Raw genomic sequence first — 27,761 nt, 5'->3', positions numbered from 1 at the left:
CTGAAGTAGAGTGAGTGGTGGAGTGTCACATCTGGTTGTGGACTCCCCAGCTCCCCACTGCCTTGCACACTCCCCTGAGTAATTCCTTCACCCACAGACCTCTGCATTACAGATCAGAGCATGGAACAGGCCCTTCAACCCACATTATCTGTGCTGAACATGATGCCACATTAAATTAAACCTATCCACGGGCAGACAGGAGAACAGGACACAAATTTATCTTACACCTTCTATACAAGAAGATAACCCATTACATATCATATTTAACCAAGCATATTTTTTGTTAAATTTGGGTCACGGCTGTTAACTGGATGACCTTGCATGTCAAATATGTGCATAGCAAGACCTCACAAATAATAGATTAGCTAAGTTATTGGTTAACCTTTTGTATTGCAAACAATAATCAAATGGTCTAATAACACATTGGAAGCAAATCTAACTCCTCACTCAAAGCAATAGAGAAATTGAATTGTTTATAATATTAAAATTTACATTGATAAGTGGCTACCAGATCTTCTGGAAATCCAATTAACTTCTTTTAGGAAGGAGATCTGCTTCCTTGCTCAGGCAACCTTTCGCATGACTGAGGCCCCATCCTAATGTGCCCCGTGGTGTAGCTTAGCAAGCCGCCTGGTCAAGGAAACATTGGAATGGATCACGACGTTTATTCACCATGCTCCCACTGTTCCTGCCGGCCCATCTGTCTTTACATCGTAGAGCAGCAACATGCTTGAAACATTTTGAGAGTATGCCTTTCCTGGGTCTGGCTCACCTCGTGGTGAAAGAAGAGGGCAAAGCTCTGATCACCTCCACAGGAGACCTGTTTCAGTACGCAGTAATTCGACTGGTCTGCCAACAGAACAAAGGAAGTCTCAATGCACAATTCTGGTTGTGGTCTATAATACTGACAGGATTACTAACATTGACTTTACAACTCCCACTCATCCCTTGTCAATCGGCCACCTCAATGGGTATGATGAAACCACTGCCATTGTTGTGGGAGATAGTGTAAGTCAAAGAAACAACAGAAGCTGTACATGATAGCATCATTCTAGAGCACCGACAATCTGCTGAAGGAACTGAGAAGCTTTAACAGTCTTTGTGGGAGGAAGAGAATTGTCAAATGCAGGAGTTCAACCATACCTCCCACAGATGTTGCTTAACCCACTGAGTTTTTCCAGCAGATTGCTTGTTGCTCGAAATTCCAAATTCCACACTCTATTGTATCTCTGTCTAGAACACAGACTGATGTTTGCTTTGACCCTGTACTGAATGGAGAAGAGTCACCTTTTTCAGAGGAAGTAATCAAGGCATCAGTTGCCTATTCTGGGGAGTTTGTGGCTCTGATCGCATACTGCACATTCAGTTCAGCATCCACAAACAATAGTGCCTTAGCATCCCCTTGGCATTGTTCTGAAGGAAATGCACAACTGCTGTACAGGGATCAAAATCCACAAGGTTTGGGTTCAGAAGTGAGTGTGCCAATGACTTGAGACTGGAGACTCTTATTATACAGCGATTTCTGATCAGAGCCTATTTAGACCCATGAAACATTGATATTTCTTCCTTAAAGTACACAGCGGGTATACTATATTTAGTCTCTTCAATCAGTGTGAAACCAGCTAAAGTAAAATTGACACTCATCTTTTATCACTTGCTCTGCTTCAAAAGTTCAGTTGACTTCTCTTGTTGCAATAGATTCTTCCCTCAAAACTTTCCTATTGGTGAGTGATTCCTGCCTCCAACGGTGTTATTACTTGATAAATGGCTCCCTTCTCCAACTTTCCCCCTCAGTCAGTCTTTATGGATAGTGGTGCCTTGTGCCAGTGATAATTTCTTAGCTCTCCATTACCTTGCATACACACACCCATGGACAAATAAGACTACAGAAGAACTCAACTGGTCAAGCTGCATCTGTGAGGTGAAAGGAATTGTCGGTGTTTCAGTTTACCGGTGCCTCAGCCCAAATGTCAGCCCCCACCACCCTCTTCAACCTGATGAGTTTCTATAGCAGATTGTTTGTTGCTCCAGATTCCAACATCTGCAGCCTCTTGGGCTCCTTGAACAAATAACATGCCTACAAAACTGTAGATCACATCTGAACATATGGACAGAAGAAAGAACATGCATACATATTACACTTGAAGTCAATCTAATGGCACTACACAGCTAAAGAGGAAACCTTTTTATCATGATCACTATTGTTATTTAGGCAAGCTAGTTAATGCAGATCAAGGGCCCACAGTACTTCCTACATCCAATGGTTCTTCACTTGCTGAGGGATTGTATTTCCAACGATTCCCCCAACTGCAGAATGACTCCCATCTCCAAAAGTCGTCACACTTCAAGAGGAGTCTTACCTCCAAACATCTCTTCAAAGGGCCAATCTGTTTACTTGGTGAGTGACTCTTACTTCCAGTGCTCTCTTTCCTTGGCAAATGATTCCCACGTCCAACAGACCCTTCCCTTCCATATGGCCATTTCTCCTTGGGCTGAGACTTAGCAGTAAATTCAAGTGAGTACACTGTACTGAAAGATACCTGTAACACTATCGTTTAGTTAGCTTGTAGAACCAAACTTGCTGTCTTAAATAAAATGACCCAAGTTTATAAATCTGTCCTGAGGAGTAATTCACTTTTGGCTTCTTTTTTCTCCTTTTACTTTGATGACCATCACTTAATGAGCATAGAACAATACAGCACAGGAACTGGCCCTTCAGCCCACAATGCTGTGCTGTCCCAAGCTAATTACACTAGTCAGTTGATCCTGCTGACACCTAGTTTTACTTTCTAAATGTGATGGCAGACAAGAAAAAATTAAGTCACAGGTGTGCAACAGTCAAATCAAAGTATGTCCACGGGGCAGGCGGTCACATCTAGCTCACTTTACTTATTCGAATTAGGATTAATCCCTGCAGCACAACCCAAGCCTCACTACCTATGATGCTAACTTGCAAAATCTATCAAGGGAAAGAGGCCCAACTGGGATTTTGCTCATTTGCTTGATTCACCCCCTCAATAATGACCAAGTGGGTCAATCAGTGAGGACTGCAACTGGTACTGATTTATTAATAGATCGTCTGCAGTGGTAACTCACAGGAGAAACAACCCCTGACAAAATTGGGCCAAAAATGAATCAAAGCCCATTCATTGGGCACAGGCTGCACAGCCTGTAAACAGAACACAATTCCAGAGAGGCAGGCTTGGGAGCTTTCTACTCACCATTGGGATGCACCTTGTGCTTATGAGTTACCCAGTTCCCAGCCACTCGATATGGAACCTGAGCATTAACCACGTGTCCAGATCCGAGCTGACCTTTGTTGCCACGTCCAAAGGCATAGATTAGCCCAGAAGAAGGGACAAAGGCAAGTGTGTGCTGCCTAAAAGAAGCAAAAAAGTGTTTTAAATGTTAAATGCCAAGTGACATTTCAACCAATAAAGATTAAGTCAATAATTTGTGCAATTTGTTTTAAACTACTGCATTGATCTTTTGTCATAAATTCATGATTGAATCCACCAAATGTCCTCACTTTGCCCAGAGTTTTTAAGACAGAGCTGTGGGGAGAATTCAGCCACTCTTCCAATAGTTCCGGTTTTAATCACCGGCATTCCTCACGTAGTAGCTACATTTCACTCGGCTCCCGGTTATTGTACAAGAGTGAAAGTTAGCACCTCAGGCTTGCCTTGAAATGGCTGCACTGTGCTCTGCTAACCATGAGTCGAAGTCTAAATCTCAGTTGAGTTCATGCACAAGTAGATGAACACATAGGTGCAATGAAAAACTTACTTCCAGCAGCATCACAGTCACACAGCAGCAGAGACACGATATTCACAACAAAAACACAAAAACATAAACACAGATTATGCAAGAAAGAGGACAATTAAAAACAAAAATCAACAAACAAGGTCCAATGAAGCAGGAAGCACTTGCACTCAATTTGCACATGGCTACCATCCACAAAGAGCAAATTTATAGCTATTGTAGTGAGACTAATTGAGTAACAAGTATTGGTTAGTATCCTAGAAAAGATTTCCTTCACTTGCCTTCAAAATAATGCCTTAGGACTTCAACCCCCTCCTAAGAATGCAGATAAGAGCTCTGTTTAGCACCTGATAGATTGGTCAGACTCAAGGACAGCTTCTATTCCACTGTTATCAGACTTCTGAAAGAACCTCTCACATGCTAAGAGATGAACACTTAACCTCCCATCCTACTTTCTTGTAGCCCTTGCACTTAACTTGACTACGTTCTCTGTAGTCGCAACACCATATTCTGCATTTGGTTCTCTTATTACCATCTAGGGATGGGCAATACCCACATCTCATAAATGAATATATTTTTAACATGTAATTACGTATGGGATGACCTGTCTGGATGACACACCAAAGCTTCTCAGTATATGGACATATGCATGACAATAATAAACCAATACTGATCATCTGAGAGAGTGTGCCTGAGAGAACAACTCTCCCCTAAAACTCAAAAGGAGCATCAGATCAGATTTTACGGCCCAGACTTCTGATTCAAGGTGAGATTGCTGACAAATCTGCCATGGCTTACTTACAGGACTCCGTCAGGGCGAGAGTGTCTCAGGTTGTAGGGACTGAATCACAGAAAATTATAGGGTCTCTTGGATCTTGAGGTCATGGGTCACAGAAGTGTTTCCTCAGATTAGGTGAAAGAACTTCCAGAAGCTGCCCTAATTATTTTGCCTACGACGTGCACTTAGACAATACTCCTTCCATCCATGTACTATCAAAACCTCTTAAATATGTGCAGTTGAATGCACATCCATCACTTCTGCTGGCAGTTCATTCCACACTCACACTAATCCCTAAGTGAAGAAATTCCCCCTCACGTTTCCCTTAAATATTACACCTTTCAGATAGTGTGAAAGGTGTTTTAAGTTAGCCTTAGTGAGCTGTTTTATTCTCTTCATGGTCGTGGTCATTGCCACGGTTAGAATCAACCGCCTTATCAAGTTCTTCGACTTGCCGCAATTTGCCTATCACCACAACAGGTCTAGAGCAGATGCAATCTCACTGGCTCTCCGCTCAGCCTTGGATCATCTGGACGATAGTATTACCTACATCAGACTGCTGTTTATTTGTTACCCTCAGCTCTAATCAACTGATTGGAAATAACATCTCCTCCTTGCCAACAATCGACACTGGTGCACTTCAAGGATGCGTGCTTAGCCCGCTACTCTACTCTCTCTATTCTCAAACGCCATCTATAAATTTGCCAACAACACAAGTATTGTTGGCAGAATTTCAGATGGTGATGAGGAGACGTACATGAGAGAGATAGATCAGCTGGTGTTGAGTGCAAGATTGTTGCTGCAATGTCAGTAAGCCCATGGAATTGATTGCGGAATTCAGGAAAGGGAAGTTGGGGAAACACACACCAATCCTCATCGAGGGATCAGAAATGGAAAGGGTGAGCGGCTTCAAGTTCCTGGGTGCCACCACTCTAAAGATCTATCCCAGATCCAACACGTTAGTGCAATTACATAGAAGGCATGACAGATGCTACATTTCATTAGGAGTTTGAGGAGACTTAGTATGTCGCCAAAGACACTCGCAAATTTCTGAGGTGTAACGCGAAGACCATTCTAACCGGTAGCATCACCGTCTGGTACGGAGAGGCCACTGCACAGGATTGGAAAAAGCTGCCGAAAGCTGTAAACTCAACCAGAACCATCATGGGCCTAGCCTCCCCAGCACTGAGGACACCTTCAAAAGGCAATGCCTCTAAAAGTCGGTATCCTCTTTAAGGATCCCTGTCATCCAGGACATACTGTCTTCCCATTATTACAATCAAGGAGGAGGTACAGGAGCCCAAAGACATACTCAATGTTTCAGGAACAGCTTCTTCCCCTCCGCCATCAGATTTCTGAATGGACAAAGAACCTGTAAACACTACCTCACTATTTGTTTCCTCTCTTTTTGCTCTACTTATTTAATTCATTTTTATATATACTTAATATACATTTGTAATTTGTAGTTTTTAAATTATTATTTATTGCAATGTATTACTGCCGCAAAACAACAAATTTCATGACATATGCCTGTGATATTAAACCAGATACTGACACAAGTGACACAAAATATACCCCACAAAGCATCCATATGCAACTGTCCTAGTCACACAGACAGAGACACTATATTGGAAAGACAATACGGACAGGAGTTAACCATTCAGCTCCTCTACTGTAATCATGCTATATCTGAATATCCACTTATCCAACTTTTCTCTGCACCTATTAAATCTGAATCAGAATCAGACTCAGGTTTATTATCATCCATAATTAATTACCCATACCATAATTTATGAATATGCTAGTCTTTTCCTTGGAAATTTCAGCTCTGTTTTCAATGAGTACTTCAAAGGTTCAAAGCTACTTAGGGAAGGAGTTCCGGAATCCACTTGTTGGAATCATTCCTTGACAATTTTGTGATTGTGTTGGAGACCCTTTGTGGATTAGAAAAAGAAAAAAAGAAACAGAAGAGGTATGGGTTACCTGAAATTGGAGAATTCAATGTTCACGCCATCAGGGTGTAAACCAGCCAGGTAAAGCCATTCCTCCAGCGTGCATTTGGCCTCAGCCTGACAGTGGAGAAAGCTGTGGACGGGCAGATTTGTGTGGAATTGTAGAGGCAAATTAAAATGGCTCGCGATTGAAAACTCAAGACAGCCACTGTGAACAGAGTGCAGGTGCTTGGCAGAGCTGTTGCCTAGCCTGTGCTTAGCCCCACCAATATAGAGAAGGCCACCAGTTTCATTAGATGAGTTTAGAGGAGGTGTATGCGAATCTCTGCATTACCTGGAAGAGCTGTTCAGGTTGCGGGAGGCTGGTGATGGAGGAGATGTAGATACAGGAGTTGCAGGATAAAAGTGTGGGTGGGTATCCAGCACGCTCACTCACCTGCCGCAGCTTATTTGGGAGACTTCACTTCCCATCAACTCTTGGACTCTGCGGGGGTTAATCTCATTATTTCTGAAGTTGTGGCCTAGCTGTCCACAAAGGCCAGCTCCGAATGTAAAAACGCCTCCATTCTGAGGGGAGATACACCGTACAGCATTAGCCATCCCATCACAGAACAAGGGAGAAGACCATTTGCCCCACGAAATCCACACTGACTGGGAAAGAGCTCGTTCCGCCTCCCAGCTCTCAGAACACAGCCCTGCAGGTCACAGTGTGTCAAGTTCTCATGCTGCTACTTTATAAAGACAGTGAGGGATTCTGCCTTCACCTCCTTTTAAGGCAGCGGGTTCAGAACCCCCACTACTCTGCAAGGAGACAATTTGCTGGCTGCATTGCAAGCAAGACATCACCGGTGGGCATCAGCACATTGTGCACTTGAAGAGGATACTGGTGAAATAATTTTGAGAGCAGCGACAGTCAGCGCAGTGTAAAGTTTGCTTTAAAGCATTGTTAACCACTGGTGCACTGCCCCCAATCCCAAAGGGCGTAATTCAAAGAGGACTTGGGAATAAAAGCAGAGGAGGGGAATAGTAGCATGAATGCAGGGATTTCAGTTCTGGGAAGAGCCAAGAGAAACTGAGGCACTTTCAACCAAAGCTGATTGACTGGAAATCTAATGGAAGTGTTGAAAATACAGAGACGGATTCACAGAGTAAACACAATTGGGAAGGCAGCAGTAGGAAACAGATGTAAATCATTTGCAAAGATTTGTGTTTTGTTTGCTTCTTGTGATTGTCTTCACCACTTTCGTTTATCTCACCCACTATATTCACAGATAACTAAATTCATTTTTAAAAGTAAAGGGTCACTCATTTCAGACACAAATAATGCAATTTTTCCTCTCTTGGAGGGAAAGACCCTTTGGTGCTCTTGTTCAGCGGAAACAGTCTTGAAAGCAGAATGTTTAAGGCAGAGCTAGCTTGATTCTTGAGAAGCAAGGGGTCAAAGTTTAATAACGGTAGACAGAAATTTAGAGTTAAGGTTACCGTCACACCAGACATAATCTTGTGAAAGGATGGGGCAGAGCAGGCTCAGGAGTTTATTACCTTAGTTAGAGCTGCAGTGTGCTCTTCGCCACAACTTATGTAAACTATTTTCTGGCTCCGCAGGAACTTCACATGATTAGGGACATCTCGATCTGCAATGACAAAAAGGGACCATCCATAGTAACTTCCAGTACTGCACACAGCCCCCTCACTAACAGAAATACAAAGGACTAGACATTCTGCAACATATGAGCAGAATATGCTTGTCAGTATAAAAGCAGCAGTGAAAAGGAAAAAAGCAGCCAATCCGGGGGGAAAAAGAACAGAATTTCAATTGAAACCTGGGCCATTTGGTGCCTGATTTTAGAGACTGCCTCATATACAATGTAAGATCAGGTTAAAAAAAACCATAGAGATATAGCCTAAATGATTGTTGCTTCGCTTTTAATTGTCTGAGAACAACAGAAAGGAATTTTCCATTGTTTTTCCCTTCCTTAATTTTCCCTATTTTTTCTGCTTTTGTCCCAGTTGAACTATGGAGAGGATGGAAATGACTGGCTTGATACTCCAGATATCAGGAGTGGGTGCCAGGCTTGTTGGATTAGATCGGCTTCTGTCAAACTCACAAAGACATGAGATCACCTGCCTTGAATCAACTGGCTTATCAAAGTTTAGTTCCCAGCGCACCCCCGATCTCCCCTGCGAAGACGCGCTGCCCTGTTGTCTACCTTTGTTGTCATTGAGTCCAAGCTGACCACAGTTGTTCCTGCCCCAGCCAAACACAGCCCCCGAGAGGGACAGAGTGAAGCTGTGTGTTCCTCCTGTCGCGACCTGAGACAGAGGAATTCCAGAGAGAGACTTCACACACTGGGGACTGGACTGGGAGGGAAATCCCTTCCCTAAACCCAGCTGGCCGTGGGAGTTCTGACCCCAGGAAAACAGCTGACTGTCTGGAAAGGGGAAAAAAAGGCAAAATTAGTGACTCCATTTGGTAACCAGAGGCTATGAAACAAACATAAAGGAGCCAATTATTTAGCTGAGGAAAATGATCTTGGCCATAAACTGATACTGTACTCACTGTATGCAGCCAAAATTGCCAGCCTTTGAAAAGAATGTCTTCTACCCTAACATGTTCAATATAAAGTCAATAGCCGTGGTGTACAGAATAACTTTCTCTGAAAGGGGCGTAACATCTGAAAATAGCTCACTGGCCTTCACCAATCTGGGCATTGAAATAGGACATCATGCTGCAGTTGTACACGATGTTGCTGTTCCATTATCTTCTACAGAAAGAGCAAGACGTTGAGCAAATGGCTAAGCTGACATCAAACACACTTAGTATATTAATATGATGGTGGCACTGCATTATAAAGAGTTCTCATAAAAGTTTGTACGGGGCCACTGGCCATACTTTTTACTAGCACCACCTATGGACAAAGAATGCTATCTTATAACCACACCTACCTACAAACAGTCTACAATGGGGTAAGTTAAATGTACTGCCATCCCCATCACTTCATGCTCCTCCCAGCACATCCCCCAAGCCCGGTTCAAGGTAGGTTACAGTAAGGACAAAGGCTATGACAATTCAGTGCTGAAGCAGGTTCAGGTTATGCTTTAGTACCTCTGGTAAGAGCCAGGCAGTGCCAGCTTCCACATGTGACCTGGATGACAATGTGTCCAGTCAGTGTCCGGACTAACCTGCAAGACCAAAGCTCAAGTAAGAATGTGAAAGAGGAAGGGAACAAAATATAGTAAATCTACACAGATTCTGTGAAAGGATTGAGAATAAAGTCAACAGGACACATTTCCATTATGGAATAAATCTATGTTCAAACACACAGTCCGGAAGTACAGAATCTCTTGCCCAATCTCTGCCTGGTCCTCCACAAACTATTACACCAGTATCTCACAAGGATAACGTAAACAAATGAAAGGAAGTAAACTTATGTTACTTGTTCATTCAACCACGAAGTTCAGAAACAGTTATTACCTTTTAAACATCAGGCTTCTGAACCAACGTGCTAAACCTTATTCACCTCAACACTGAACTGAGTCCAAAGCCCTCGTAGGTGTCTCTGGCAGTAAATAGAACATTTAAATGATATTGGGACAGGTACAGTACATGGATAGGAATGACTGAGAGGGATATGGGCTTAATGCAGGCAAATGGGACTAGCTCAGTTAGACAGTCTGGTCAGCATAGATGTGTCGGCCAAAGGACCCGTTTCCATGCTGTGTATCACTATAACTTTTCAACTCTCCTATGAACAACATTGTGGGAGAACCCCTGCTCTGTGTACCTATTCTTGGGGCAATTACAGATGGGTAAAAAATGCTGATACCCAACATACAAAAAAAAAGTATTAAACTCGCCACAAGAACGTCCTGGATTTCACAATTCCATTTTGGACATAATCAGTACCTTGGTATCCGGACTGTCTCTTCTGTGGAATTGATTCCCAGCTGACCGTCCTTTCCTGCTCCCCATGCAAAGACTTGACCCTGGTCGTTGACAGCCACAGTGTGGGCTTCTCCACAGGCTGTGTGAACAATCGTCTGGGCATCTAGTGCAGTAACCTGTTCTAATAAGCAGAGAAAAGGGTAAATGGTGCCTGGGGAACAACTCAATATTAGTGTGGAAAAAGTGCAAAGTTTTAAAAATTAATAAGCAACACAGAGAACCTTACTTAATAATAATTCAAGTAAAGTCAAGTTTATTTTCATATGGACAAGTATAGCAAGGCACAACTACAACGAGAAACTTCTTTGCAACTACATCACTGGCATATAGATACGGATAACACACAAAACATAAATTATCGATAATTCATACGCAAGTTATACGAGACAGGTCAGGCTACATCTCTGAGAAGAGAAATAGAAACAATTTTTCAGATCAAAGACCCTTCGTCACAACTCAATTCCAGTTGGATCCATGTCAGAGACTTGGAGCTGGAGATATGTGCCTCCAGAGGGATGTGGCTGTGACAGGTAGAGCTTTGGTCAACAGACAGACAGAGAGACATACTTTATTGATCCTGAGGGGAAACTGGGTTTCCTTACAGTCACACCAACCAAGAATAGTGTAGAAATATAGCAATATAAAACCATAAATAATAATAGGTACATTATGCCAAGTGGAAATAAGTCCAGGACCAGCCTATTGGCTCGGGATGCCTGACACTCCGAGGGAGGAGTTGTAAAGTTTGATGGCCACAGGCAGGAATGACTTCCTATGACGCTTAATGTTGCATCTCGGCGGAATGAGTCTCTGGCTGAATGTACTCCTGTGCCTAACCAGTACATTATGGAGTGGATGGGAGACATTGTCCAAGATGGCATGCAACTTGGACAGCATCCTCTTTTCAGACACCACCGTCAGAGAGTCCAGTTCCACCCCCACAACATCACTGGCCTTACGAATGAGTTTGTTGATTCTGTTGGTGTCTGCTACCCCCAGCCTGCTGCCCCAGCACACAACATCAAAGATGATAGCACTGGCCACCACAGACTCATAGAACATCCTCAGCATCGTCCGGCAGATGTTAAAGGCTCTGACCCTTCTTGTAGACAGCCTCAGTGTTCTTTGACCAGTCCGGTTTATTGTCAATACCTTCATCAAAGGCTCAAAGGGGAAAAGGTGACATGTATAATGAACAAGATAACAGATACAGAAGAGAATCCTGTCAGAAAGTAAAGGAGCACTTCTTCAAGTGAAACATTCCCGGAAGAGAAATGGCAGTGAATTCAACAACTGAAAACAAAACTGCAGATCTGACAAAGGATCTCCATCCTGAAACATTAACTCCATTTCTCATTCCACATATGCAGTCTGACCTCTTGAGTGACTCCAGTATTTTCTGTTTTGTTTTAGATTTCCAGTATCAGCATTTTTATGATTTTCACCTCAGAATTAGAATCAAACTTATTATCACTGACTTATATGACAGGAAATTTGTTGTTTGTGTCAGCAATGTGGTGCAAAGATATAACATTACATACTTTAAAATACTATAGATTAGTGCCAAGCAGAAGGAAAAACGAGGTAGTGTCTATGAGTTCATGGACTGTTCAGAAATCTGATGGTGGAAGGAAAGACACTGTTTCTGAATCCTTGAGTGTGGGTCTTCAGACTCCTGCACTTCCTCCCTGATGGTAGGAACAAGCAAGGGGACATGCCCTGGATGTAACATTAATTCACTTTATTAATTTCCACAGATGTTAACCATATAACACTACAGCACAGTACAGACCCTTCAGTCCTCCATGTTGTGCTGACCCATATAATCCTTAAAAAAAAAAGTACTAAACCCACAACCCTCCATTTTTCTTTCATCCATGTGCCTGTCCAAGAGGCTCTTAAATACCCCTAATGTTTTAGCCTCCACCACCATCCCTGGCAAGTCATTCCAGGCACTCACAACCCTCTGTGTAAAAAATGTACCCCTGATGCCTCCCCTAAACTTCCCTCCCTTAATTTTGTACATATGCCCTCTGGTGTTTGCTATTGGTGCCCTGGGAAATAGCTACTGACTATCCACCCTATCTATGCCTCTCATAATCTTGTAGACCTCTATCAAGTCCCCTCTCATTCTTCTACACTCCAAAGAGAAAAGTCCCAGCTCTGTTAACCTTGCTTCATATGACTTGTTCTCCAATCCAGGCAACATCCTAATAAATCTCCTCTGAACCCTCTCAATAGCTTCCACATCCTTCCTATAATGAGGTGACCAGAACTGAACACAATACTCTAAGTGCAGTCTCACCAGAGATTTGTAGAGTTGCAACATGACCTCTCTTCTCTTGAACTCAATCCCCGTGTTAATGAAGCCTAGCATCCCATAGGCCTTCGTAACTATCCTATCAACCTGTGCAGCGACCTTGAGGGACGTATGGATTTGAACCCCAAGCTCCCTTTGTTCATCCACACTCTTAAGTAACTGACCATTAATCCTGTACTCAGTCTTCTGGTTTACCCTTCCACATTACCTTGCACTTGTCCGGATTGAACTCCATCTATCATTTTTCTGCCCAACTCTGCAGCCTGTCTATATCCTCTTGTAACCTACGACCACCTATAGCTCCATCTACAACTCCTCCAATCTTCCTGTCATCCGCAAATTTACTCACCTAACCTTCAACCTCTACATCCAGGTCATTTATAAAGATCACAAATAGCAGGGGTCCCAGGACAGATCCCTGCAGCACTCCACTAGTCACTGACCTCCAGGCAGAATACTTTCCTTCCACAACTACCTGCTTTCTTCCTTTAAGCCAATTTTTTATCCAAACAGCCAAGGTTCCACTTATTCCATGCCTCATGACTTTCTGGATGAGAGTCTCATGAGGGATCTTGTCAAATGCTTTGCTAAAGTCCATGTGGACCACATCCACTGCCCTACCCTCATCAATTTCTTTTGTTACCTCTTCGAAAAACTCAATCAGGCTCGTGAGGCACGATCTTCCCTTTACAAAGCCATGTTGACTATCCATGAGTAGACTGTACTTCTCCAAATGCTCATAGATCCTATCCTTAAGAATCTTTTCCAGTAGTTTGCAGACCACTGACATAAGACTCACCGGTCTATAGTTCCCAAGTTTCTCCCTATTATTTTTTTTTAAACAAGGAACCACATTTGCCATTTTCCAGTTCTCCGGCACTTCCCGTGCAGCCAAAGAGGATTCAAAGATCATAGCTAATGCTCCTGCAACCTCTTCTCTCAATTCCCACAACAACCTGGTGTGTATCATATCCAGCCCTGGGGATTTATCAATCTTAATGCTTTTAAGAAGATCCAGCACTTCTTCTTCCCTAATCTCCACATTGTCCAGCACACAGACCCGCTCTACTTCAACCTCATCCTGATCAAGATCCTTTTCACTTGTGAAAACTGCTGGATATTAACTGCAGGATATTCTCAGCATTTCATTTTGTTCTACGATTTATGTACCAACCATGTTTAAATATTACAGCTCCAGCACACTGTTCTCTTTCTCTCTCTCCATTTCCAGAGCCCTCATTAATCTCTCTATATTAACACTCCTTCAAGCAGATTAAATGCTCATGCATCATCACATGGACAATAGCAATAGCATTTCTGACACTCTGGTAAGCTTGATTTCCATTCATTCATTCCTTCCATCCACTCCCCTCCCTGCAACTTCAACACACTTGCTTTCTCAGTATTTTGGTTACGATGGAAAGCCTTCAACCTGAAATGTAAATTTCCGTCAGCACAGATGCTGCCTGACCTGCAGAACATTTACAACATTGTGTGTTTTTAATTTCAGACTTCCAGGATACGTAGTTTTTGTTTTTGCCTTTTCCATTACAGCTTTTGTTGGGGAGTATTTTTGGAATCTTTGAGGAAAAGCTGATAAAGAGGGAGGAAATAATAATACAATAAGCTTGAGGAAAACTGGAAGAAGGCCATGATGGGAGAGGATATATGGATTGATGGAATTGGAGACAAAAAGACAGCAGATATTGGAATCTGGATTGATGTGATGAAGGGCCTCTTCTGCATTGGGATTGCTGTGACTTCAAATATTCTAGCTGAAAGTATGGTGGAAGCAGATTCAATAGAAGCTTTGAAAAAGAAACTAAATACGTGCATGCAATAGAAAAATGATTAAGGGCTTGGAAACTGTACAGGGATGCAAAATTAAGTGGGTGCTCCTTTCAGAGCTGGCACAGATACAATGAACCAAGAGAACTCTCTCAGTAGATGATTCATGGTATCAGGAATGGAACCTGGAGTTATGCTAATGTTATCAGAATTTCCAACACTGCAACTATAACATACAGCTTTAAAATTCAGAATAACTACAGAAAGCTTCAGCCCCTGCACAAAGGGGAAGTTCCCATTCATGCTCGGAGACACAAGGGACTGCAGATGCTGGAATCTGGAGCAAAGATCAAACTCAGCATGTTGAGCCACAGCAGTAAGTGGAAAGGATTTGTCATTCACAAACAAGCGAAAATCTGCAGATGCTGGAAATCCAAGCAACACACACAAAAGGGTCTCAGCCCGAAACATCAACTATAGTCCTGCTGAACGGTCTCGGCCTGAAACGTCAACAGTACTTTTTTTCCATAGATGCCGCCTGGCCTACTGAGTTCCTGCAGCGTTTTGTGTGCGTCGCAAGGAAGTGTCATTGTTTTAAATCAAGACACTGCACCAGAACCAATGAAAGTGTCCTGAAATTGGTGGCAAATACCTTTCACCTTGACCTTTGTGTTCCCCCAGTAATTTGTTTAGTTTTGTTGTTCCTGTTCGGTCTTAAAGGTAAAACCCATAAATTATGGGCACTGACCCACCATCTGGGCTTTGTATAACATCATATTGTAAACTGATGCCATATCAGCCGTCTGAGGCTAACAATGTTTGAAGTTCAGCATTACAAAGGAACCATGCCAAGGCGATGATTTTGTATGGAATGACTGACTACAAAAGAAGACAAAAGCCGCAAAGCAAAGCAAAGGATATATCACACAGGCTTTTTTTGTTGATGGATTAAATGACTGATTATACAGTAATTCAGATCGTGGGGAAAAAGAGACTTTGGGTCATGTTGGCAGAACTACATTAATGAAACTATGAAATTTCCACCTGAAATGGAATACCAAATGCTAAGCAAGATCTCCCAATGAGATTCTACATGATGGACTGAGATGCACCAAACTACAAGAATCAATACCAAACGTATCAAATTAACTTCCAGTCATGAATGAAGAGTATAGAAGGAAGAGTTTACTCAGTATATTAAGATGGTCATGGCAAACTAATCAGTGCAGACAGAAATAAAGGTGTTTTTATGTCTTTGCTTTTCAATCGAACCTGATGGAGTCAACATTGTTTTCTCTCTCTTCTAGTAACCTAGTAACCTTTCTCCTCTTTTCCTTGAAAGAGAGAAGATTTAAACTTTTTCAGGGTAGGCAATCCTGGAAGTGATAAGGTGCTGAGTTCCTCCAGCATTAAGTATGGGTTGAGCTGTTTTCCTTCTCCACTCCCCCACCGTTTTTTCTCTCATTCCTGTGGTACCCTCACCCCTTCTTTCCCCCTCTCTATTACTGATGACCTGCCCTTAAACTCACTCATGGTTCACTGTTCCCTCCCATCATATTCCTTCTTCTTGAGCCCTTTTGCCTCTTCCACTATCATTTCCTAGCTTTGCACATCATTCCCTTTCATTCCAACTCTCCCATCCACCTATCTTCCTTCTCTCACCCAGACTCACTCACTACCTGCCAGCTGGTACTTCTCCCTTCCTCCCATCCTTTATTCTAGCTTCTGCACCCTTCAACAGGGTTTCAGCCTGAAACCTCAACTGTACATAGATGCTGCCTGGCCTTCTGAGATCCTCCAGCACTTTCTGTGTGTTGCTAGGATTTTCAGCGTCTGCAGATTTTCTCTTTGTAATTTGTTCTGTGAACCTTGCTTTATCTGTGTACCTGTCCAAATATATTAAGTCTCAGCCCTCTCACTTTAAACCTATACCCTCTCATCTTAGATTTGCCTGCCTTCAGATATAGACTGTGATAAAACCCCCTTATCTGCCGATACTCACTGGCCAGTTTATTAGGTACCTCCTGTAATTAATAAAGTAGCCACTGAGTGCATATTTCAGGCCTTTGCAGCTGTAGCCATCCACTTCAAGGTTCAACACACCACTGTTTTAACAGATGGTTATTTGAGTTACTGTTACCTTCCTGTCAGTTTGAACCACTCTGGCAATTCTCCTGTGACGCCTTTCATTAACAAGGTGTCTTCACCCTCAGAACTGCTGTTGTTAATAAAATAATTTGTTTTATTTTACTTCTGCACAAGGAGAACAGTATAGCCCCTGTCACCCACATTGTTCTGAAGTCTGAATAGAAAACTGCTATTTTTAATCAGAATTGGCTCACCAGTTACAGCTATTGATCCTTGTAAATTGTATACATTTGAATTCCTTACTCGCAAAGTCACTCGCCATTCACGATCGAGATGATTGAAACTTCAAGAAGGCGGCCGATGATATTTTGAAGTTAGTAAAACTTCAGAGTTCAAAATACATTTAATATAACAGTATAATGCTATATACAACCTTGTGATTTGTCTCCTAACAGGCAGGCAAAGAAATCCAATAGAACCCGCTAAGAATGATCATCAAACACCCAATGTGCAGGAAAAATAGTGCAAACAATATAAGTAAGCAAATAACATTTAGAACTGAAGTTCAGATAAGTGGGTTCACAGCCATGAAACCAGTTAAGGGCAGTCCTGGAGCCCAGTAGATGCAAACGGCAGCTTCAGTTCAGTGTAGAGGCGAGTAAATTGTGTGGAGCAGTGAGCTGAGCACCGGCCCTGACACCCTGACCTTTTCAATCTGGCCCGGCGTTTAAATCAGACAAACCTCGGGTTGTTCCTTGCTCTTGGACCCAGGCCCCGCTGCTTCGACATGCTCTTGGGCCTGGCCCCCACAGCTTCAATTCCGCTTGAACCCAAACTTTCCATTTGGGTCTGGTGCTTAAATCAGTCAAACACTGGGTTGTCGCTCGCTCTCGGACTTAGGCACCATTTCAACTCTGCCTCTTTGAATCACCTCCAAGTCCACTCCAGCAAAGGCCAAACATTGGTTCATACCCTGCTCTTGGGCCCTGGGCCCCACCGCTTCAACTCAGCCTGTACTCGGCATGCTGCAACCATCCTGCACCTTTGAGACTTCAGATCACACTGTAAAGATGCCACATTATACAGGTGGATCTCAAGCTCAACTCCAAAAAGGGAAGTTACAGGCTATTAACTGCAGTGATAATTTCCAAGAAAAAGCATGATTAATAAAGTAGTTCATAGTTTTGTTTCCTGCCAGCAAGTCATCACTGGGCTTCACAGGTTCATCTTCATAGTTATTTATGTTTCACATCCTTCTGTTATCCTCATCTCATCTGTCTCCATCACGTCCCCCCACCCCCCATGGCCTCAAGAAGACCGTTCTGGAAAAGTCTCACGTGTCTGACTTGAGTACACTATGTTGCAGTCAACCCAGCCTATCTCATTTGTCGTAAGCAGAGGTGTCTCCAGTGGTCTCATTTCAAAGATCTCGCTTGACTACAATAACACCGGGCTTTAACCTTTCCCTTACCACAATTTCCACAGAACTGCTACTCACTGGAGGTGTCTTGTTTCTTGCATCATTCTCTATAAACCCCAAAACCCATGGTTTATGAAAAGCTCAGGAGATACACAAACCTCCCCATCTGGCACCAACAATCATTCCAGTCACAATCACTTAGGTCACATTTCCTCCCCATTCTGATGTTTGATCTGAATAACAAATGAACCTCTTGACCAAGTCTGTGTGCTTTTAGGCATTGATTTGCTGTCACATGATTGGCTGGTTGGATATTTGCATTGACAAGGTGTACAGGTATACCTAAAAAAGTGATCACTGAGTGCATGCCACTCATGATTTCATTTACCTCTGTAAGATAAATCCTCAGCTTCTATCACACCAGGGAAAACAGTCCCAGCCTATCTAGTCTCTCTCTATAACTCAAGCCTTCAATTCTGGCAACATCCTAGCAAATCCACTCTGTACCCTCTCACAGTATGGTGACCAGAACGATACACATTACTCCAAGTGAGATCCCACCACATTCTATTTAGCTGCAACATGATGTCCAAATTCTGCATTCAATGTCTCACCTGACGAAGGCAATCATACCATGTGCCATCACAACTAGTTTCCAGATAGTCTCAGATTTCCAACTTCTGCGGGATTTTTTTAAAAAATGAATTTAAGCTTGTAAAGGAAGATGTCATTTTTAGGCAGCATTTTAAAGCAGGAAAGAGAGGAGCAGAGACACAGGGAGGGAATTCTAGGAGTTTAAGGTCCTGGCAGCTAAAATGATGATCACCAGTGGAGGAGCGAGGGGGGAAGAGAGAGGGGAGGGGGAGAGAGAGAAAAGGTGAGAGTGGGAGAGAGAGCGAAATAGAGGGAGAGATAAAGGGAAAGAAAGAAAAAGAAAGAGAAATAAATCACTGTGTTAATGACAGCAAAACCTGTGCAATTCACACTGTAGACTAGGCTGGGAATTTCTGCTCAGTCAGTGCCCATAGCTTTCATGCCGGCTGGAGGTTAGTCATTAAGCAGAGTCATCTCATCACATCATGCAGCATGTAAACACTTCCTTCAGCCCAATTCATCCATCCCAACCAAGATTTTCATCTTAGCTAGTCCCATTTCCCCATATTTGGCTCATTTTTCTCCAACCTTTCCTATCCATGTAATATTTAAATTTAAATGTTTTAAAACTGTTAAATGTACCTGCCTCAACCACTTCTTCTAACCCTCATTCCATATACAGACTATGTTCTGGATGAAAAAGTTGCCTCTCAGATTCCTGTTAAATCTCTTCTCACTCACCCCAAAGCTATGTGCTCCAGTTCTTCATTCCCCAGCCCTGGCAAAGAGACTGTGAATATTCCCACTATTAGTACCATGATGATCTTTTACCCTTCTAAAAGATCACCCGACATTCTCCTATACTCCAATGAAAAAGGTCAGAAACAGCTCAGCCTCTTCCCATAACAGTCCCCCAAGTCTCAGTAACATCCTAATGTGTCTCCTCTGCATTCATTCCAGCTTAATGGCATCTTTCCTCTAACAGGATTACCAAACCCAAACACAAATCCCAAGTGCAATCTCACCAACGTCTTGTACAGTTGCAACATAACATCCCATCTTCTGACTGATGAAAGCAAGCATGCTAAAAGCCCTATTCATCAGCTTGCCTACCAGTGATGCCACGTTCAGGGAACCACGTACTGGTAGTTCTAGGTCCCTCTATTTTAAAACACTCTCCAGGGCCCTGGAAAGTCCTACCCTCAAAATCCGTCTTTTTAAAATGCAACTCTCACACTTATCTAAGAGACAGACAAACAGAATGGAAACAGGCCATTTGGCCCACCACATCCCTGACAATCAGTGAGCATCCCTCCTTATTAATCCATCTTCCACCACTTGGCCTTAAGTGCCTAGGGAGCTCAAGTGCTTGATTAGACATTACTTAAACATTGCGACTCTGCTCCCAACACTCACTCTGGCAGTGTATTCCAAGTGTTCACCAGTCTCTGGGTAAAAAAAGTCACCCTCTGATCCCACTTAAATCCCTTTCCCTTTATATAAGATAAAGCCAATTTACAAAAGATCCAGAGATGTAAACCACCTCCCACCCCTGAATACACCCATTGTAACTCTGGGAACACTGGATATGAACATGTGTGGTCCTTACCTGGACTATACCCTGACTTCTCATGGCCCAGCTGTCCCCAGATGTTAGAGCCACATGTGTAGACACTTCCGTCTTGCAGAACGAAAGCAGTATGGTATCGCCCACAGGCCACTTCCCGCACAGATTTGCTGCTGAAGAATGAGGAGGTCCTGGGCTGGATGACTATGTTTTCATGTCCCTCACCCAAACCAAGCTGCCCCAGACTAGCATGACCCCAGCACAGCAACTGTACTTTTGAAGTCATGACTTTAGCAGCTCTCCTGCAATGAAGAAAAGAGGGAGAGAAAAGTTAGGTGTATGTGATGCACACTTTCAATTGTGAATTCAAATTTAAACCAAAGCTGAGGATCAGCCAAGATAAAGCAGCCAACGTAATCAAGGTCCACTCCCACCCTGGTCATTCTCTCTTTACCCCCTCCCATTGGGCAGAAGATACAAAAACTGAAAACACAAACAAGGACAGGCTTCTATCCTGTGTTAGTAGACCTTTGAATGGAATTCTTCAACAAAACAAATTCTCGATCACCGAATCTACCTCTTCATAACCACTGAACCTTAATTGTTTGCTTGCACTGATTTCTCTGTAACACTCTACTCTGCATTCCATTTTCCCTTTAAATACCTCAACGTATTTAAGTTTGGAATGAACTGTTGGATGGCATGCAAACAAAGATTTTTCCCTATATTTCAGTACACATGACAATAATAAACCAATACAAAAAGTGCAGACCTTCCCTGATAACTAGCCAAACCTGAAGCAGAGAGATCACAACTTTTCTACTTGACATCGGGGTGAGTAGCTTGCACCACAAACCTTCATTCCATCCCTTGACAATAGCCGACTTCACACTGCTTCAATCGGCTCCTCCTGAAGCCAGTAGACCTGCCCTTTTCACTATTCCAGTGCTATCCTATCTGATGTCTACCTATATGAACTGGAGCTCATCCAGAGCTTCGTTGCTTGTGTCCTTTGTCACACATAGCTTCATTCATCCAACAGCCCTTGCTGACCTCCAGTGACTCCTGCATAAACAATGCTGCCCTTTTAAACGTCTTGCAATTATCTTCAAATCTGTTCATGGTCTTAATGTTCTGTATTCTCCTGTAGCCTGACAACTCCCAAGAACTCAAGGTAATACCAGTCTTTTGGACTTCCCTGATTTTAACGACCACACTTTTGGTCACATAAACCTTAATATGTGAAATTAGTTCTATCTTCATGACATTTATAGACTGGGTATGTACACCCATGACAATAAACTTTAACTAAATTTTGTACTCAACCGGATGATGCTCCTTCAAACCCACCTCTTTTCTATGCTTTGAGCCCCAACTAAATTGGTCTCAAATTTTTGTTTGATAACATTGTAGTTGAGAAGACTTTTAAAACTTGTTAAAGGCACCGTATAAATCCAAATATCTGATGTAGTAATTTCATTAGGAATTTCAATGTATTCAAAAATATATATTGTACAACATTTTACAGATTTCTGAGCGCAAATAGAATCTTGTTTTTTTAAAAATCATTTCAACTTTGTACATTCCGCCATAGACGGTCCCAAGCCTGGCTGCAAAAGGCGGAGGGCTAGGCATAGCGCTAGCAATCCCTTCCTCATAAAAACCCAGAGCTACAGAAACACCAACAGAGGGTCTTAATGCTTCATCCCAAAAAGAGGTAAAATCTTCAAAGATGAGCTACCCCTGGGGACAACTTGAGGAACTGGCCCAGGACAGAGGACTCTGGCAAGCTAATATCAGCAGCCTATGCCCCAGGCAGGGTTATGGGCTTAAAAAGACTACATTGAGACAAGGAAGCAGGAACTTGCATTTACAAAATGTTTATTTTAATAACTTCAGGATATCTCTAAAGTGATTTATAGTCAATATAGTAGCTGTCTTTCTCTTATTGGGATCAAGAACAGCTTACATTGATTTCAGTTGGGGAGATGTTCATTGTGACTGATGTGGCCAATATGCGGATCAGGGACTCTTGCACAGATGGGACAGGGATACCTGGTGTCTGGTGGATGGAGGAGAGTGCTGTGGAGGCTGGTGTTCAGCTTGTGGCATAGTGTACTCCCCCCTCCAGTAATGAAGAGCTTCTGTGTGCTTCTGCTGCACTGACTCAGTACTGTTCCACATAATCTTTCCCTACTTTGAATGGCCATAGACTAGAGACTCCCAGGAGTCAATGAAAATGTGACACTCTTTCCAAGAAAGCTTTGAGCACATCCTTCAGGCATATGAGAGGGTAAACGGTGGTGCTTTTGTGAACAGTTTCTGTAACTCAATACTGTCCCACATACACTACCATTTTGAGAAGTCTTGGACAACTGATGTGGGCTGCTTATTGCACATCTCTAACTACGTTTTATTCTGTCCACTGTCTTTTTCTGCACAATCTTTTACTTCACTGTCATGCATAATTTAGGTTCTGTTGTCTGATCTTCGTGTCTGTGATGCAAGGTTTTCATTGTACCGTTTACCTCATCCTACTTCTGTATATCATAATAAACTCAACGACTTGACCTGCTCTCAGCTTTCAGAGACCCAAGGTTCTCAATGAACACCTTCACAGCACACATGACCACCCAAAAAAAACTCTGGAAAACATGGACCACCTGTCATATCTCCCAGCAAAGGCAGACATTGGTAATAAAACTTAACGTTACCTTCAATGTACCAGCATAGTCTTCAGTTGATGGAGGAAGAAGGTATTTGAATATCAAGACCTCAGATCTGACACGTAACTCATGATGTATCAGGCCACAGTGATCCCTGCCTTCTAGGCATTTCTAATTACACTGGAAAGTCATCACCTACCCTGTCTCCACAAAATATCCTTTAAAGTTACTGAAAGGGTAAGCGAACATGGCAGTCATTATTGCAGGGTAAGAAATGTGTCTAGATTATGTAGGTGATTTCTAGGGCTTGAGTTAGTGAAAAATATTGAGCAAAATACAAAAGTTCAAAGTAAATTTATTATCAAAGTATTTTTGTCAGCATATACTACTTTGAGATTCACTTCCTTGCAGGCATTCACAGTAGAACTGAAAATCTAGTCAAAGACTAACAAACAACTAATCTGCAAAAGAATACAAACTATACAAATAATAGATAAATAAATAATGCTGAGAACATGAGTTGTAGAGTCCTTAAAAGTGAGTCCATATGTTGTGAAATCAGTTTATTGTTGAGGTGAGTGAAATTATTCATGCCAGTTCAAGAGCCTGATGGTTGAAGGGTAATAACTGTTCCTGAATCTGGTGACGTTGGACCTAGGGATCCTGTATCTCCTTCCCAGTGGCAGCAACAACAAGAGAGCATGGCCTGGATGGTGGGGGTCCTTGCTTTCTTTTGACCGCACTCCTTGTAGATACGCTCAGTGATGGAGAGAGCTTCTCCTGTGGTGGACTAAGCTGTGTTCACCACTTTCTGTAGGTTTTTCCATTCATTGACATGGTTGTTTCCATACCAGGCCATGATGCAACCAGTCAGGATACTCTCCACTGTGCACCTATAGAGGCTCGTCAAAGTTTTAGATGGCATGTTGAATCTGCACAGAAGTAGGAGCATCATTGTGCCTCTTTATAATGAGTGCTGGTCCCAGGACAGACCCCCTAATATGATAACGCAAAGAAATTTACAATTAACAAATCTCCCCACCTCCGATCCACAATGAAAGTCCTTCACATTCATTTGAGAGGATGGACAACATAAGATATCCAAAACTTTGGCATAAAGTCCATTAGGATCTTCCGTCAAAGATTAGATGCAGAAATTGACTTAGTTGGGTTTAACTATGCAAGGAAGTATTCTGGTGTACAGAGTTCATACCCCATAGTTCACTAAACAGGCAACAGCAATGAAGCTTGATCCAATGCTAATCTTCCCAATCAATTTCCTGCATCATTTGCAGCACTTAACATAGACTGGATCAAACAGGAATGTTATTCCAATTTACTAACTGAGTTATATCCCAATAAAATATAAGTTTTTCTTTGAGATACAAACCACATAGACATTTTAATATCTCCCTTTCCCAGTTATAACAACTTATACTTAAATTACATTTTCCAAAGGACAGCATTTAGACCAATAATCCTTCCTACTGAGAAATAACTCCTTATCACTCTTTCCAAGAATCATTAAAGACAAAGCACTCACACTATTCTCCACAATAAAGGCAGGCCACTCCAAAGTTCCAAACTGCAGAATACAAAATACATAAATGTATCCAAGTTAACCACACACCCTCCATCACTCCATACATGCAATGCTGAGATTGGTAAACTCTGAGGGAGTCAGAGAGTGTACAGATTAGGCAGGAATTGGGACTTGAGACATAGGATCAAACATTATGTTACAACAGATTCAACACTGTATCACCCTAATAAATATTCGTTTTTATTAGTGTTACCTTTTAAAATGGTCACATGGTGATATTCACTTTCTTATTTTGCAGATATTAATAAGTTTAAAAGTTCTGTTACGTCCTTATCACCCCTGAGATCCTGTCAGGGGGACTGGCAGCTCGGCTAGCTGAAGTCATCACAGCTATCGGCGCCAAGGACACACTTGAATTGACACCTGACAACAGCAGACATTGGACAGGTCGAGATCTCAAAACAGACCTCCAGATATTTAAAGGTCAGTGCCACTTCACCTTTCTCTTATATCCCCAGGTACTTTTTTTCTACTATTTCTTCATCAGTGAAGAAATGGAAAGATCAAAGGCAAGAGAAAGACTTGCCATCAGATAATGCTGTTCACAATCTCAGACTCCCCAGAAAACATTAGATACCCTTAAGCACTCAAAAGCTCAATGCCCACTTGACAGGCACCCCATCCATAACATTCACTTACTTCATTATCAGGGAGTAATAACATTCTGTACAATCTACAGGCTGTACAACTCAGCAAGACTCCACAAATATCACCTTCCAAACCCATAGCCTCTACTAACTAGAAGGTCACAGACAGAAAAAGCATGCAAGCATCACAACCTGGAAGTTAACCTCCTAAAGCACACACCACCCTGTCTTGTAAACATATCGCTGTTCCTTCACTGTGGCTGGGTCGAAATCCCAGTACTCCCTCCCTAACAGCATTAGAGAGTTTAGTCTTCATACGGTGAGGACTAAAGCACATAGAGAAATCAACTCACCATCACCTTCTCAAAGACAACTAGGAATGGGCAATTGTTCTAAGACCATAAGACTTCAAAAGTCCAGTGAGTACAGGTGCAGAGCCATCAAACACCGCTTCATCACAACAAGAGAAAATCTGCAGATGTTGGAAATCAAAGCAACACTCACAAAATGCTGGAGGAACTCAGCAGAGCAGGCAGCATCTATGGAAAAAAAATACAGTGGATGTTTCAGGCCAAAACCCTTTGGTGGGATTGGAGAGAAAAAAGGATGAGGAGTAGGCTTAAAAGTTGGGGGAAGGGAAGAGAGAAACACAAGGTGATAGGTGAAACAGGGAGGGGGAGGGATGAAGTAAAGAGCTGATAATTTGACTGGAGGAAAAGATACAAGGCTGAAGAAGGGACAGTCTGATCGGAGAGGACAGAAGGCCATGGAAGGAAGAAAAGAGGGAAGAAGCACCAGAGGGAGGTGATAGGCAGGCAAGCAGGTAAGATGAGAGAGGGAAAAGGGGATGGGGAATGGTGAAAGTGGGAGGAAATTACTGGAAGTTCAAGATATTGGTGTTCATGCCATTAGGCTGGAGGCTACCCAGATGGAATATAAGCTGTTGTTCCTCCACCTAAGTGTGGTTTCATCGCAACAGTAGAGGAGGCCAGGGATTGGCATAACAGAATGGGGATGGAAAGAGGAATTGAAGTGGGTGGCCACTGAGAGATCCTGCTTCTTCTGGAAGACGGAGCGTAGCTGCTCGGCGAAATGGTCTCCCGATCTACGTCGAGTCTCACCGATATACAGGCCACATCAGGACTACCGAGGTGAAGTGTCACCTCTCCTGGAAGGACAGTTTGGGACCCTGAATGGCAGTGAGGGAGGAGATGTAGGGGCAGCAATAGCACTTGTTCCGCTTGCAATGATAAGTGCTGGGAGGGAGATCGGTGGGGAAGGACGAATAGACAAGGGAGTTGCGCAGAAAGTGGGGGCGGGGTGGGGGGGGGGGGGGAGAAAGAAAGATGTGCTTGGCGGTGGGATCCTGTGGATGGCAGAAGTTCCAGAAAATTATGTGCTGGGTGCAGAGGCTGGTGGGGTGGTAGGTAAAGACAAGAGCAACTCTATCTCTGGTAGGATGGCAGGAGGATGGGGTGAGAGCAGACGTGTGTGAAGTGGACACTCCTCATTCCTTTCATTCCCGGAATCATTCTCATGAACCTCCTCTGGACCCTCTCCCGTATCCACACATCTTCTCTTAGATAAGGGCCCAAGACTGCAATAAATACTCCAAGTGCAGTCTGACCAATGCCTTATAAGGCCTTAGCTTTACATCCTTGCTCTTATATTCTAGTCCTCTTTACTGCCAACTCAACCTGCAAGTTAACCTTTAGACAATCCTGTACAAGAATTCCAAAGTTCATTTACACATCTGATTCTTGAATTTTCTCTCTGTTTAGAAAATATTCTATGCCTTTATTCCTTCTACCAAAGTACATGTCCATGCACTTCCCTACGCTGTATTCCATCTGTCACTTGTTTGCCCATTCTCCCAATCTAAGTCTTTCTGAAGATTCCCTGCTTCCTCAACACCACCTGTCCTCCACCTATCTTCCTTTCCTCTGAAAACTTCACGACAAAGCAATCAATTCCATCATCCAAATCACTGACAATAGAAGCAATCCCAACTCCAACCCCTGCAGAACACCATACTCACCCGGACGTGAAAAAAGGAAAAGTCAGACATTGCTGTAGTGTGGATTTCTTACACAAAACAAAGTCCCATAATGACCAGATATCCGACCTTATGGATTTCCACAACACAGGATCTAAAACAAATTTGATGTGGTGGGGTTGCAAAGAGGTGGCAAAAGTGGTGTTCAGTGGGTAAAACGTTCAAATCATTAAATAAACTCATTTTTAAATTACAGCATTAAAACAAACGTGTATCTGACTTAATGAGACTGGCAATTTCCATGAACTGAACAACATTCTGTTCATATTGTTTGTCAGCTGTGTTTAGTGAGTGAAACTCCTGGTTTTCAAATCAAGAGGTTGTGAGTTTGAGTATTACTCCAGAGTCTTGAACAAGAAGAATTACACTAACACTTCAGTACTAGGGATGCACAGCTCTGTTAGAAGCGCTGGTCTTCAGATAAAACATTTGACCAAGTCTCTGTATACTGTCGAGGAGGTCACTGAAGATTTCACGGCACCTCCACAATTAACTTTCCCCAATAAATTATCTGGTCAATATCACATTGCTCTTAATGGGAGATTTCTGCATTCAAAGTGACTGGGGGGATCCCTACATTACAATAGTGACTTCAAAAAAGTGGACTATCCAGGTGCTATATTAGTGAAGTCTT

The 27,761-nt window shown here is 42.7% G+C and overlaps 1 protein-coding gene across 2 annotated transcripts in view; it reads right to left on the bottom strand.

Moving 5' to 3' along the window:
• The window catches only part of LOC132391786 (probable E3 ubiquitin-protein ligase HERC3), a 95,080-nt gene that overhangs the window by 62,278 nt on the left and 5,041 nt on the right, over window positions 1-27,761 (bottom strand). The window contains exons 2-10 of one of the 2 annotated variants that reach the window (XM_059965398.1): window positions 20,258-20,517; window positions 10,400-10,559; window positions 9,599-9,675; window positions 8,703-8,924; window positions 8,035-8,126; window positions 6,929-7,059; window positions 6,524-6,625; window positions 3,222-3,379; window positions 773-849 (exon numbers count right to left, since the gene is read on the bottom strand). In XM_059965398.1, the coding sequence (XP_059821381.1) occupies window positions 773-849; window positions 3,222-3,379; window positions 6,524-6,625; window positions 6,929-7,059; window positions 8,035-8,126; window positions 8,703-8,924; window positions 9,599-9,675; window positions 10,400-10,559; window positions 20,258-20,501 (1,263 nt within the window). In that variant the 5' untranslated portion in view covers window positions 20,502-20,517. The remainder of the gene's footprint in view (window positions 1-772; window positions 850-3,221; window positions 3,380-6,523; window positions 6,626-6,928; window positions 7,060-8,034; window positions 8,127-8,702; window positions 8,925-9,598; window positions 9,676-10,399; window positions 10,560-20,257; window positions 20,518-27,761) is intronic. The other variant, XM_059965399.1, reaches the window with a different exon arrangement.

The sequence above is a fragment of the Hypanus sabinus genome, chromosome 3 (genome assembly GCF_030144855.1).
Source record: "Hypanus sabinus isolate sHypSab1 chromosome 3, sHypSab1.hap1, whole genome shotgun sequence".
Classification (NCBI taxonomy): Eukaryota; Metazoa; Chordata; class Chondrichthyes; order Myliobatiformes; family Dasyatidae; genus Hypanus; species Hypanus sabinus.
Note: the sequence above shows the minus strand (reverse complement) of the source record. Positions and strands in the feature narration are given on the sequence as shown.